Below are 15,237 nucleotides of genomic sequence, written 5' to 3'. Positions count from 1 at the left end.
AGTATGCGACGCGAATTACTTGGCAATGGCCAATGGGTCCTGAATGCCAAATGATTGAGAAAATAAAAGGTAAACGCCGAATTGTGGTTTTGATGGTTTGGGACCAAATTCGGTAACAGTCTAGCTCTTACTGTATCCAAATCTCTTACAACTGTTCCCAACTGTAAAATGGTCTACATCTAAGCTTTTTCTTCTTCTTCTGCATGGGGTAGGAACTGGAACCCTGGATGGGAGTAGAAAACTAGGATCCAAAAATAAAATAAATTGTTGTTACTGTTTGATTAGTGACTATGTTAATTTTCTAAAATTTTGCTGACTGTTCATTATGGATATTACTGGAAACTATGTATGACACTTGTATTGTCGCAGAAAATGAGTATACAATCAACAACACAAGCAACATCATGCCATTGTCTTTAAGTTGTTGCTTAATCCACAATGATTGAGCACAATAAGAGGATGAAAGTAGCTGTACGCACCAACTAAGTTTTCCTTATGATTTTTCCCTTATATGACGATAGTTAAACTTTAAGGGGTCGTTATACCAGGATTAGTTATTCCACCCTTCTACATGAATGAAATATTACTACAATCTCGAGATTAGTTATACCGTGATTTTATCCCAACCAAATGTGAGATAAACTCATCTCAAATATAATCCCGGGATTATTTATCCTTATCCCTAGTACCAAACGAGCCCTAAGGATTTCAAGATAGCATAAACTTCAATCAAATAGCAAGGACATTATGTAAATTTGACTTTAATTAATTATTATTACCATTCTTCTTCGCCGCGTACTATAGATCCTTGTGATCGCGATCCAATCCTTTCTGAGCTGCATAGACAATGTGAGGAGAACAAGTGCGTTGTGCCTCCCTTTACCATCCTTGTTCTATGGGGCATTATTTTTCCCTGCAGTATTACACTCAGTGGGGTGGTGGAGCCTTGAGGGCTAGTGACATACGTAGAATTTTGCACAAATAATTTTTGAACGAGCAATTCTTCTTGAAGTTTAAATCTTGATTCTTGCCCATAGTTGATCTACTCACTGTCATGTTAAGCTATAAGGTGACAGGAAGCTGATTCAGGTATGTCCAAACAAGTCCCTATCACATTGCTGTAAGAGGTTTAAGACATGTTACATATATTTTCTTGTCTGCATGTAAGAAGTTTCTTTTCTCGTCTTATTATGCACGATCCTTTTCGTTTCAAGTATTCTTTCTTCCAAATATACTTTCCTTTATTTCCTCATATCAGTTTTTGACATTCTAATTTTGTGTTATCTATCCTTAAATGATAGCATGCCGGACAAATCAGATGGTGGCTAGATTAAAAGTTGTATGAAGTGAGATGTTGCAAATTTTGTCTTTGTTTAGACGAAAAAGCAAGCCACATGCAACATTCCAACAATAATCCAAGTATAGTTGAACAATATGTATATTAATCTATTGAAAATCTCTCAAAGTATTTTAAAAATTTGACCAGATGCCACTTGGGAGCTAATAAAATTCATATTTCTCGAATGGATTACCTGTTAATCTTGAATATACGCCTTATTTTCGAGGATATTTCAACTCAGCACTGCTGTTTCGGTTTGATATTTTTGTATTTTGGAAGAATAAAAAACGTGCGGGTCTCACCGTGTGGGTTCCGCTGCTGCAATCAGTTAACGTCGCCATTTCTTTGAATAGACAATTGAGAGCCTCTTTGGATTGGCTTATTTTAGATGTTTTTAAGCCAAAATAGTTTTTAAACATCTTTATAGTGTTTGAGCAAAATAAAAAATTATTTTTAAGCATTTATTTTTGAGCTAAAATGACAAACATAAGTCAAAAGTCATAAACTAGAATTCTTAATTCATGACGTTTAGCTTATAAGTGAAAAGCCATAAGCCTATTCGCTATTAATATTACACCTTTCTACTCACTTCACGCGGTAGTTGGCACTTCCTCACTTGCACTGTTATTGCTTGGATGAATCTCGTGCCCGGTTTAGGATTAATTTGTTTGATTGGTCAAAATATATCTTGGTAAATTTAAACATGATTCTGGGGTTAACAATTCGGAATTCTAAATAAATTACATGAATACTCACTGATAAGTTATGAAATCGGATTCTATTACTACTTTAATATCATAGATAAAATCATCGATTTTCTATTTTTATGTTTAGGTCTAAAATTTCCAATTTTAATATTTTAGAATCCATGATTTAGCGGTTCGAATTGCGTGTAAGAGTCCGTTTGGATTGACTTATAAATTGGTCATACCAGCTTATAAGCCATTTTTAACTTATTTGGGTGTTTGGCAAAAATAAAAAACAACTTAAATTAAGTTAAAAAGTGCTTAAAATAAGCCTACATCGAAGTTCTTTCAACCTTAACTTATTTTTTTGGCTTAAAAGCCATTTTGATTTGACCAATAACTTTACTCTTTTATCCCTCATATTTTCTGTTAATTCCAATACTACCTTTACTTCTAAAAACCCTTTAAGCACTTTTATCCAAACACATAACTGCTTATTTATAAAATAACTTTCAGCACTTATGCTTAAAAGCCATTTTTTTTCCCATTAATCCGAACGGGCTCTAAATAAAGTATACTACTGGGGGAAAGCATTTGGATTTTGTTTAGGCTTCATTAAGCTAGGCGTAATATATATGGATTGTGGATGAAATTGCAAACGTAAGCATGTTGTTAAAATGTTAAGAAACAAAAATTATGACAAAGTTAAGAAATATTTATAAAGTAGATTAAAATTAATATTTTAACGTATAAAATAATTTTAAAAAATGCATATACATAGTATCTGATTGGTCTGGTCTCGATTGGATTTATTTTATTTAATACCAAACCAATTCAGTTATCATCATCAATCTTTTTTTTAATACCAAATAAAACTGAATCATTAGCCGGGTTTTCTTTGTATAATAAATACATATCTACCTCTCGATGTTTACGCCAAATCAAAAAAATTAAATTTAGCAGGTAAAATTAAAGTAAAAAACATAGGATAACATTTATAATCATAATAATTAAGTGGTGACTCAATCCTACCCCTACCCCACGAACCCCGCTCGATCTCTCTCCCTGCTCTGCATCACGTTTTATTCTTTCTACTTCTCTCTCTCCTGTTAATAAGTGTGAATTTCAGAACAAAAGGTAAGTTCCTTTTTTACAGATCCATTCATCTTTCTATTTATTAACCGCTTTTCAACTCCCCCTTTCGCTTCGTTTCAATTCTGAGTTTACTTGTATGCCCCCGTAATTGCTCTTTATTATCTTTTGTTTCTAACCACTTTGTCCTTTAATTGTCGAGTATTTATGCCTGGCTTTGTAATTTTTACGATTGTTGTTATTGACTTGATGTAATTCATGTGTTTTGATCAAGTGTGAAGTAATTTTTACTACTCACTCTGTCTCAATTTATGTGATACTTTTCGCTTCTCGAGATTCAAACTGATGTATTTTTTCACCAAATTGATATGAGAAAAGTTACAACTGATGGTACTTTTCATGTAGTTTTCAAATATACATTAAGTTAATCTAATCCGATTTAGCTTCTCAAATCGACTCTCAAAAAGCGAAAAGTATCACATAAATTGGGACAGAGGGAGTACTATTTATTGGCATATCAGTGGTGATAATATTATGACTTTTTAGAAATTTGGAAGTAATGTTTCTCCTAGTCTGAGATTAAGGCATAGTTGGTTGATTGAATTGCGAGTTTTAGTATTTTTTGAATATTTGAAATGTAAAAGTATGAGATAGTCTGGCACCCAAGGGTGTGGCTGAGTAGTCAATGAAGTGGGTTGAGAACCATGAGGTCTCAAGTTCAAATCCCAGCAGAGACAAAACACACTAGGTGATTCTTCCTAGCTGTCTTAGCCTTGGTGGGAGGTGGCAGGTATCTTGTGGATTTAGTCGAGGTGCGTGCAAGCTGCCCAGACGCCATGGTTAACAAAAACAAAACAATATGAGATAGTCTAGCCCGATATAACTCTGAAAGTTAGTCGAATTGACCATTTATAATTAAAGATTGCTACAACAACAACATACCCAGTGAAATCCCACAATGTGGGGATATGTAAAGATTGCTAACAAATTGAAACAGAGGGAGTTCTATTTTTATGCTAGCCATAGACATTTACCCCTATTCTTCTCCTAGTTTGGTATTGAGGTATGGGCGATGATTGATTATTGGTGTGTTATTGTTCATCTTCTTTTTTGCTTTGTTATTCAGGTTAAGTATGGGTGTGGAACAAAACAATATTGACATGGAGGAAGGAACCCTGGAGGTTGGAATGGGTAAGTTCATGTGCTTCTCTTCTTTTTTGTGCCTTATGTTTTTTGGAGTCTATATATAATTTGTAATGATATAAACAAGAGCTAAGTTAAACATACTAAATAGGGCTAATGAGCTGAATGCCTTCATGGTTTTAGTTTTCTGATAGAGTTTTTCAAGTTGGGAGAGAACTGTAGTTTTAAGCCCCTTCGGATTTCCTTTTGAGTAGTTATGAGAGGATTTTCTTTTTCTTGATTTTAGTAGTTTGTGGATTTCGTTGGTAAATACTAGTATAAACCATGAAAAGACTGTGATGTACCTTCTGTTTATATCCTAGAATGAGAATATGCAATTAGATTCTGGGAGATCATCAATAATAAATTCCATATTTTCTGGTTTCAAAATTATTTTGTAATATTGAGTCTAAACTCAGAAATTTGATTAAAAATTTTCATTTAGAAGACTGATGGTGACTTCTAATGTTGCGGAAATTGCAGAATATAGGACTGTCTCAGGTGTTGCTGGACCACTGGTTATCCTCGACAAAGTTAAGGTAATCATCGTTCACTTTGCTTTTGTTTTTTAAAGACTTAATGTAGTTTATTGTAGTTTTTGTGTAAATGAAGCTGGAATTACGTGTACATGTGTTTCTCTTGTCAGGGACCTAAGTATCAGGAGATTGTTAATATTCGTTTGGGAGATGGAACAACCCGACGTGGACAAGTTCTGGAAGTTGATGGAGAAAAAGCTGTTGTTCAGGTCTATTATTCTTTAGGATCACTTATGGCTAGATTTGACTTCTGACAAATATTTCATCTATTTTAAGTTTCTACCTTCCAACAATTCTTCTAGAATAAATTGAATCTGCTATAACATGCTCGTTTCCTCTTTTTTTTTTTTTTTTTCACCAGGTTTTTGAAGGAACATCTGGAATTGACAACAAATACACAACTGTGCAGTTTACTGGGGAGGTACATTATAACTCTGATTTTCTCATGACTTCTGTTCCATAATCACTTGTAGAAGGTGCGCTCTATTTTGATGAATTCTTTTCAAGGTCCATTGAGAAACATTGGTCTGCAACAACATGCAGTCTCCCTTTGTTAAGCCTTTTAATCTTCTCTCTTGCATTCAAAGTGTTGTATATGGCATGGAAAAGTCTTGTCAAGAACAATAAACTTGAAGTTAACATGTAGCAATAACTTTATGTTTTCTCAATGAGGGAGAACAGTAAGAAATGGATGGATTCTGCAATGAAGATATTATTCATATAGGGTGTTATCAATTTCTTTTTATTAGAGGAGATATATTTTATGCTTCTACTGGTTTATCATTTTCATTACTTTCTAAGAGCATACCTTACCTTTGTAGGTTTTGAAGACACCTGTCTCACTGGATATGCTTGGACGCATCTTTAATGGTTCTGGAAAGCCAATTGACAATGGTCCTCCTATTTTACCGGAGGCTTACAGGGATATTTCTGGCAAGTACTTAGTTCTAGCAAGTTCAGCTTTGGTTCTCACATGAGATTTCTCGACTAATATCCTGCTACATGTAATATGTCAATTTTAGGGAGTTCTATCAACCCCAGTGAGAGAACATATCCTGAAGAGATGATACAGACAGGAATTTCAACAGTTGACGTCATGAATTCTATTGCTAGAGGGCAGAAAATTCCTCTTTTCTCTGCTGCTGGTCTTCCTCATAATGAAATCGCGGCCCAGATCTGCCGACAAGCTGGTTTAGTGAAGAGGTTGGAGAAATCTGAAAATCTTCTCGAGGTTAGTAGTAGTTTCTTGTACGTACTCCATCCGTCTCAGTTTATATGGCTCTTTTCCATTTTGGGCCACTTGACACTAGTGTTTTCGAAGGCGTTATGGGGGTGCGTCCCAGGGCGAGTTCCGGAGCGGGGCGGACGAAAAATGCTCCGGGGCGCAAATAAAGGCATATATCCATAGGACTTACGCCCTAGAATTTGGGGCATAAGCCCCGGGCACAAAAGCGTAAGCCCCGGGCATAAAGCGTTCACCCCGAACATTAAATTTGTTTTTTGTTGTTTTAAAAATGCTCCGGGGCGCAAATGAAAGGCATAGATCCATAGGACTTACGCCCTAGAATTTGGGGCATAAGCCCTGGGCGCAAAAGTGTAAGCCCCGGGCATAAAAGCTTTCACCCCGAGCGTTAAATTTGTTTTTTGTTGTTTTAAAAGTATTTTTGCTATAGATCATAATTTTTATTATTGGTATAATGATATTTATACTTATGCTATCACGTTGTAGTGATTTTCCTAAAATATATAAATAAAAAAAGCAACTCTCATATAAAATAACACTGCAATAAATAATTTTTTCTTAGATGATTATGCCTGAAATTGATTAGATAGAGATTCGATATTGCACTATGTTGCTGAGGCAACTTTATCCATTTTTTGTTATTGCTCTTACACTATTTACCCTTCTCCATTTTTTGAAATATATAAACAAAAATCAGTGCAAGTATCAGTTGAGGGTGGGAATGACTAGTAGATGTGGCGATCGATGATGAAGTGGATGTGGATGGTGATTTCATTTTAAAGATTATCTAGGCTGTTATCATTTATTGTGTTGTTACCTTTCTCAAATAATAATTATATAATTTTTAATATATTATTGGTGATTTATTTTAATTTATTTGCATAATTTTAATGAAAATATCATTTTTGCTTATTTTTTGTGTAACAAATTAAAATTATAAATTGAAGATACATGAGACTTACGCCCCGTGTCTCGGGACATACGCCTCGCTCCGTGCTGCGTAAAACGTCCCGCCTAGCGGCCCCTCCTCTTAAAACACTGCTTGACACCATTCCATTCCTATACACCTTCCACCATTCTTCAAGTCCATTAAATTATTAAATGTTTTATTTTGATGATGTTTCTCTTTCAAACTAATTTTTCAACTTTATTTTAATATTTTCTCCACTATCACTAATATAATAACTAAGTCAAGTCAAAGTATTAAACTCAGTACCCAGTCAAATACTGGCTTTAGAAATGGAATGTAGGAATTATATATTTCAAATGTCCAAATAGGCTGATAACAGGAAGTAGGCCACATTGCTTGAAACGGCATTGAATCATTCGGCTGTTTTTCTAAAACCCAAATGCGCGTTTTGATGTCTGTTTTAAGAATTTTATTGTTGTCATATAACATGATAGCCTTTGATTACTTCATTGAAGTGGACTTCACAACATTACATCCAAGATGAGGAAGAACTAAATTCAAGTCTGCATTTTTTTTCCCTTGTGAAATTCATTTACTATATCTTTAAAAGGGTTAAACTGAGCAGAGTTAAATCTTTTCAGCAAGCTGTTACAGAGTGTTAGGTCCTTCTTCAAGCATATCCATGAATAGCTTGAGTGGCGCATTATTTTCTCCATGTTTTGGTGATTGAGTTGGATTCACACTGACATAATTCTCACTTGTCTTCCTTGGTGTCCCAGGAGAGTGGAGAGGACAATTTTGCCATAGTCTTTGCAGCTATGGGAGTCAACATGGAAACCGCACAATTTTTCAAACGCGATTTTGAGGAAAATGGATCCATGGAGAGAGTGACGCTTTTCTTAAACCTGGTAATGCTTGGATTTAACTCGAACTAACATATATTTGGTTCTGTGAAATAATAACACTTTCTTTAAGTTGAAGCTCAATCTGATCTCCGATGGTTACTTCTCGTAGGCAAATGACCCTACAATAGAACGCATCATTACTCCCAGGATTGCTCTGACAACTGCAGAATATCTAGCATACGAATGTGGGAAGCATGTGCTTGTCATTTTAACTGATATGAGTTCATATGCTGATGCTCTGCGTGAGGTATTGTTTTGAAGTGTACCTCATAACCTTTCAACTTTATCTACTCGGGATAGTGTTTAATATGTAGCTTTTCTTAGAACTTAATAATAGTACATCTCACTTATGTGGTGTTATCAGATTTTCTGAGTTTTCTTTTTTGACTACTGAGACCATAATTCTCATCCTCCCACAGGTATCTGCTGCCCGAGAAGAAGTGCCTGGAAGACGTGGATATCCTGGTTATATGTATACTGATCTGGCAACAATCTATGAACGAGCTGGGCGTATTGAGGGACGGTCGGGCTCCATCACGCAAATTCCAATTCTAACCATGCCAAATGATGGTAACTTACAGTCAAACAATAATTTCTGGCTTTTTCTTCTGCTTCTGATTGCTCAGTTGTATTTGTTAACAAATCCCTAGTTTCTGTTGTTTGAACAGATATTACGCATCCAACTCCAGATCTTACAGGTTACATCACTGAAGGACAAATATATATAGACCGACAACTTCATAATCGACAGGTATTGTATAGCTCCAAGGCTGAGTACTCATATATACACTTGTAAATGGGCAGAGTTTCTGAATGTCATAGATCTTACCAGTAAATGAGCAATTGATCTAACTAACGTGGGTAATCTAAGCTTTTTTTAACTACTCACGCTTTTTAGGGCTGAGTACTCATATATGCACACTTTTTAAATCTTTTACTGTTGTTGATTCTTTATAAAAATAAATAATCTTTTACTGTTGTTGACAATAGGAAAGAATGGTTTATGATACTATACAAAGTAGACAACTCTTTTAGGGATAAGCTTCTATCTTACCTACATAATTAGTTGACTAATGGGAATCGAGACATCATCATTTGCGGGAGCGTGCTTCCCCTTAAATGGTAAGCTCCGGGCTGAAGCTGAATAAACAAAATGTCAAGCTTCATGACCATTTTTAAAATTCCACGGGTTTGAAACTAAATCTTAAACTTCGTGTAACTCTAGATTTTTTGTAGAAATTAACTCTAGATTATCTGAATCAATCTTGTAAACCTGATTAGATTTTTACCCTATTCTCAGAAAATAAGGGTAGGAAAGGATGGGAAATGTAATAGAGGGGAAATAGAAAAGAAAGGGAAAGAAAAATCGATGAGCCTGGTATTTAACTGGAGAAGTGTAGGGAGGCGGGCCGATTATCCCTGAGTTTCGCAGGCTGTGGTTGGTCCCAAAGGTTGGCCTAATAGGGATTTCTCAATCATCAAAAAAAGAATTGATGACTCTTTCTTCTTTTTGCTGCTTTAGCAAATGATTGTTTGCTCTGTTGCTTAAAGACATGGAACATTTCACATTCGTATTTTTCCATCCTTCTCTGCTCTTCTCGATCCCAAGCAAAGCTTCAGAAAAATGGCTAACTAATTAGTACATCAGCATAGAATGTTATCAAAATCCCTTCCTTTTCCTCTTTCCCATAGGCAGGAATTTGAACCAATGTCTTTTCTTCCTCTTTAGTTATGTGCTTATTATTGTTAGTGTAACTTATGCTCTAATGTAAGACATCATACTTCTCTATTCTGCATTCACCCATCGCCTACACCTTTCCTCAACTGCATGTTGCTAGTATTTAGAACATCTAAGTTACTTTCTATTTGGATTTTGGTAACTGAGATGAATATCAAGAAATGACCCATAGTAACTAAAGAGAGCTACTACACTTGTGTAGTGCTAACTTCATACGGCCAAGCAATACACTTTCTACATTTTAGTTTTATTTTGTTCATGAAAGTCATCAGCTTCACCAAATATAGGCTTAATTGTCATCCTTGACCAACCACCCCCATCCAAATGACTGACAGTGGCTTCAAACCAATGGGTGTATTGGATGGTTTATTTCTAAGAGAGGGGGGACAGTTGAGGCGATGGATTTCCCCGGGCCTTGGTTATGGAGTTTTGTCAGTTGGTGGTTGAAGGTTATGTGAAGGTGGTCGGCCATGGCGGTGGAGAGGTCGCCATGACCGGTGATTTTCTGGTTTGGTAGTGGCGGGACGGGCATTATGTGGTAGAGGAAGATAGAGAAAAGAAAATGGTTTCTTTTGGGGGTGAGGATCACTACTGGGAGATGGACGGTTGAGAAAAATGAAGATGGTGTGATTCCTAAAAAAAGAGAGGGGGGGGGGGGGGTGTTTCCAGAAGTAGAAGTTATGGTGGTTTATGGAGGTTATGACAGTGGTGAAAGTCATTGTTTCCCAGTGAGTTTGCTGGTAGTGTCTGGTCTCTCCAGTGAGTATTTTCTGATCCATATTGAGAGAGGACGTAGAGGGTAGTGCTTTCCGATGGGTCTTAAGGAGTGGTTATGGTGAGTGGGCTTTTTGGTCAAAATGGTGATATTAGGTAGGGAAGGATGAGTAAAGGGTATGGGAAGAAGAAAAAAGATGAAGAGAAAGAAAAGAAAAGGAAAACAATGAAAAATGTATAACGAAAATTTAAATAGTAGGTCAACATTCTTAATAAAAACAAACAACATACCCGGTGAGTGCCACGACGTAATATGCAGGGGAGGGTAGAGTGTCTGCTTGAACCTTACCCCTGCCTTAGGTAGGGAGGTCGTTTCCAGGAAGACCCTACCAAGAAAAAGCATAGGAAAGGTCGATACGGGCAAACAAATCAAAGCAATTATGAAAATGAAAACAATGAAAGTAAATAAGCCATTATTTTTTTTTTTTGATGAAGTGTAAATAAGCCATTATAAACCAACAGATACTCGCAGAAATCAAGAGACAAGAAACTATAGAGCAATATAACTACTCGTAAGAAAGGATAAAGCCACTACCTACTAGCCTTCTACCCTAATATGAGTCCTCCATACCCTCCTATCTAAGGTCATGTCCTCGGTAGCGAGAGAAATGCGCCATGTCCTTTCTAATCACCTCTCCCAAATACTTTCTACTTACCTCTACCTCTTCTTCCGAAACCGTCGCTAGCCGGCCCTGCCTCGTACCTCCGCAATGGGGCATTTGCATCTCTCCGCATCACATGCCCAAACCATCTCAGCCTTACTTCCCGCATTTGTCTTCCCGGCGAGGCTACTCCCGGCCTTGTCTCGGATGACTTCATTCCTAATCCTATCGCTCGTGTGCCCGCATCCATCCGCAAAGACATTCTCGTTTCCGCCACTTTAAATCCCGGACATGAGATTTTGACCGGCGCAACACTCCGCCCCCATACAACATAGTTGGTCTAACCACCACTTTGTAGAACTTGCCTTTAAGTTTTGGTGGCACTCTTCTGTCACACAACACTCGGAGGCAAGCCTCCATTTCATCCACCGCGATACGGTGTGTGACGTCATCATCAATCTCCCCTATTTCCTTTGTATAATAAGACCCAAGATACTTGAAACTATCTTTATTCTGTATGACCGGGTGCCAAGCTTCACTTCCACGTCGGCCTCGTGCACTATATCCTTTGAACTTGCACTCAAGTACTACTGTCTTGGTCTACTCAACTTGAACTCTTTAGACTCCGGAGTTTGTCTCCAAACCTCCGAACTTAGCGTTAACTCATTGTGAGACTCGTTGATCGAGGACTATGTCATCCAAATAACATACACCATGGCATCTCACCTTGAATTTGCCGCGTCAATCATCCATCACCAAGGAAAATAAAAATGGGCTAAGAAGCCGATCCACAGTGCAACCCCATCACCCTTTGGAAAGTGCTCTAAGTCTCCTCCCATAGTCCTTAACCTGGTATTGGCCCCATCATACATGTTCTTGATCGCCCTAATGTACGCCACAGGTACACCTGTAGCCTCCAAGCATCTCCATAGAACCTCTCTTAAAATAAATGAAAATTTAAATAGTAGGTCAACATTTTTAATAAAATAAAAGGAATACCACGTTGCGAAAATTCATTGATTTGGACGCACTCTCCTTGCGTGCTGAATACGAGTGCCATGTGGCTCGAAAAGGTGGCATTAATACTAGTTGAAACTAGTTTAGGTATCCCGCAAAGTTTCAGTGTCTCTTTGAAAAAGCAGGGAATACTTTAGGGAGGTAATTATGTGTTCTCCCTATTTTTGTAGCAATCAGCTTCAGTCAAATGACATGTAAATTGGTTTCTAGCTTAATTTTGAGTATATTTGCTAATTCCATGAAGTGAAAAGGACTTACCAGGAAAAGTAAAAACATGTACAGTTGTACATGGGAAATTAAGGTCATTCTTGTTAGGCGTAATACATAAACAGATCCTCAAACTTGGCCTCAGCTGGCAAGTATGCCCTCCAACTTTGGGTGTGTATCAGGCACTCTTAACTGTCTCCACTATGATCATCTAAACACTCTAACTGTATAAAGTTATCGAAAACTTATGTGCCACGTCAGCATTTGTGTTTACATGTTCAACTTTATACAAGTTGAGGTGCCTACTTGTGCACACCCAAAGTTGGAGGGCGTACTTGCCAGCTGAGGCTAGGTTTGAGGGCCTGTTTATGTATTATGCCTTCTTGTTAAATAGAAAGACTTTTAACTATGCAGTAGACAATCCATAGTTTGTACAGCTTCCATTTAATAGCAGACAAGTGTATCCAACACATGCAAAAATTACTAAATACCCTGTTACTGTAAACACTTGCATTACTTGCTAAGTCAAGTTTTTCTTTAATTTGGGTAATTGCCTATTCAGAATACTACAGAAGATTGCCATTATTGAATGCCTTTACTTCATGGATAGCATTTGGATTTGAACAGAAATGACTCAAAAGATTGTTTCTGTCCTGAATTGTAACAGATATATCCTCCAATCAACGTACTTCCGTCCTTATCTCGGCTGATGAAGGTGCGCACATGGACCTGTTTACTTTCTATTCTGTCATATCATTTTAACAAAAACTAGAGAAGCCTTACATGTGATTTTCCCATTAACCCTTTAAATTCCTCTGCAGAGTGCCATTGGTGAGGGTATGACTAGGAGGGATCATTCTGATGTATCCAACCAGGTAAGTTAATTTTCGGTAAAAAATGTATTTCGTTGCTCGATTAATCTTCATACCTTCAAGAGAGTTGATCCTTTTACCTCTGTTAGTGTTGCTTATATTTCCCTTTTGCATTGATTAGTTGTATGCAAATTATGCCATTGGAAAGGATGTCCAGGCAATGAAAGCTGTGGTTGGAGAAGAAGCACTTTCTTCTGAGGACTTGGTATGTTGCTTGAGAAAATTCCTTTTCTTTAATTAATTTTGAGCTGTGTTTTGCCTTGGTTATCAATATTTCAATGATGAGATGACTAGAGACTCCTTTTTGGTTAAAACAGCTTTACTTAGAGTTCCTTGACAAATTCGAGAGGAAGTTTGTCTCTCAAGGAGCTTATGACACCCGCAATATATTCCAGTCGCTTGATTTAGCTTGGACTCTCCTTCGCATCTTCCCTCGTGAGCTTCTGCATCGTATCCCAGCAAAGACCCTGGATCAGTATTACAGCCGTGATGCATCTAATTGATAGGAAGGAACCGGCTTTAGAGTCTTTTGTGCAATTCCCTTGGTGCAATATGTTGGCCCGCGAGCTTTCCCTCTTTGTGCATCTCCTTTCAGCTCAACAATCAATGAGTTCCCAGAACAAAGGTTCTCCAGCATTTAGGAGTCAATGATGTTGCTTTGAGGACCAGTTACACCGTGTAATTTATTAGTACCTCTTGTGTTATGTGACTTGCTGGTATTGGTTTTGTTTAAATTCCAACATCATTTGGGGTTTCTAGGTTTTATATAAAGGCATTTTTCTGTCCGAAGCACATTTTATTGTTTTCCATGGACTATAAGTTGATTCTTTTTTATCAGTTTCATAGATGTGGTTACTGGTTAGTTAAAAATAAATCTTTCATATTGATGCTCAAACGAGTTTATAGATGTGGTTACTTGTTCGTTAAAAAGAAATTTTGCACATCACAATTTTGTATTCTGCTCAAAAAGAGTTAGATGTGTTTATATGCCTTATCCCTTATTTATTCTTATTGTTACGTGTATTTGTGCGTGTAGGAGGTGTTACGACGATAATCATTCAAGAAAATCGTACAAATAAATTTTATTTTATCTTGGTCATTGTAATATTAATTTAATGACTCAATCAATAAATAGTATGAGCGAAGCACCTTGTACATCCGTTTCAAGAATAAATTTTGGATCCTCTGAATTGATCACAAATTATAACAGAACAAAATTTTTAAATAAACCTTTTTCAAGTATCTCAAAGCTTTTTATACAATTGTTCAAGCCTTCCTAATCATCCTCCTTGAAGTTTTTGGATGGGGAATATCTTAAAATAACCTTCCATGTAAGTTCCCTTTCTATCTTTAACTAGGTAAGGTGAACCTGTGCTGTGCAGGTCCCCAACATAGTGCGGGTAAGTTTTCTAATGGTACTTAAAAGCGTATGAATTTTTCTTATTTGAAGTTGAATTTTAAATTATTTTGTTTTAATATTCTAAAATTTTCTTGGACACGCCTAATTGTAACACTCCTTTGTCAACCTTCTCCTAATAGAACAGGATTTTCGTTAAAGAAAGCTCAAATTGTTTTTCCTTCTTTTCATTAAGTGATCATTTTGATTACTCTATATGTAATTTTAGACAAATGAAAGCTTGCACCAAAATAATCTAATTTTTAAATTACTACCATTTCTAATTCTTTTTTCTAAATTTTATTATATGTAATTTGATGTATGCATGCACACATGCAAGTTACATGCACTATCACCGTGGATGATTTAATTGTTTAATGTGATATTTGCGCTAATGTGTTTAATTTTCTTTCATTTATCTAACTTCATGCATTTTACAGTTAGGAACTTATATTTAAAAATGGAATGCTTGTTTCTTTTACTTATAGTTTAAGATTAAGAGTTTATCATTTAATTTAATATTAAAACGGTATAAATACAAATTATAAGGTTCGTGTCATATTAAAATTCAGAATTTTAACTTTTAAAATATCTTTTTACAAATAATAGTAACATGAAGGGAACAGTGCTTTTTACTCCGTCGACGTGTGATTGCTCAATTATCAAAAATTTAGATGTTCTTTAATCTTTTAATTGAAAAAAAATCAATCAATGAAGACTGAAACTTTACTGATTGTA

The 15,237-nt window shown here is 36.3% G+C and overlaps 1 protein-coding gene across 2 annotated transcripts; it reads left to right on the top strand.

The window, feature by feature from the left end:
* Positions 1–3,076: 3,076 nt before the first annotated feature.
* LOC132049870 (V-type proton ATPase subunit B2) lies at positions 3,077–13,838 on the top strand. Of its 2 annotated transcripts, XM_059440834.1 has the most exons (15): positions 3,077–3,162; positions 4,244–4,308; positions 4,783–4,838; positions 4,946–5,044; positions 5,197–5,256; positions 5,657–5,772; positions 5,862–6,066; positions 7,768–7,896; positions 8,003–8,140; positions 8,313–8,463; positions 8,562–8,644; positions 12,899–12,946; positions 13,053–13,106; positions 13,225–13,308; positions 13,421–13,838. In XM_059440834.1, exons 2-15 carry the CDS (start codon positions 4,251–4,253, stop codon positions 13,604–13,606), a joined length of 1,467 nt encoding a protein of 488 aa, XP_059296817.1. In that variant the 5' UTR covers positions 3,077–3,162; positions 4,244–4,250; the 3' UTR covers positions 13,607–13,838. The 2 variants fall into 2 exon arrangements, with proteins under 2 accessions (XP_059296817.1, XP_059296816.1); XM_059440833.1 differs by lacking the exon at positions 3,077–3,162 and having other exon boundaries at positions 5,657–5,768; positions 5,858–6,066.
* The last annotated feature ends 1,399 nt before the right edge of the window (positions 13,839–15,237 follow it).

Source organism: Lycium ferocissimum, chromosome 3 (genome assembly GCF_029784015.1).
Source record: "Lycium ferocissimum isolate CSIRO_LF1 chromosome 3, AGI_CSIRO_Lferr_CH_V1, whole genome shotgun sequence".
Taxonomy (NCBI): domain Eukaryota; kingdom Viridiplantae; phylum Streptophyta; class Magnoliopsida; order Solanales; family Solanaceae; genus Lycium; species Lycium ferocissimum.
This window is presented reverse-complemented; position numbering and strand designations above follow the sequence as displayed.

What these genes read in the sequence shown, in the direction of transcription:
- LOC132049870 (XM_059440834.1), top strand. Translation starts at nt 4,251, where the DNA reads ATGGGTGTGGAACAAAACAATATTGACATGGAGGAAGGAACCCTGGAG. An exon ending in TTATCCTCGACAAAGTTAAG is followed by an intron (nt 4,839 to 4,945) that starts GTAATCATCGTT and finishes TTCTCTTGTCAG; the next exon opens with GGACCTAAGTATCAGGAGAT. An exon ending in TCTAACCATGCCAAATGATG is followed by an intron (nt 8,464 to 8,561) that starts GTAACTTACAGT and finishes TTGTTTGAACAG; the next exon opens with ATATTACGCATCCAACTCCA.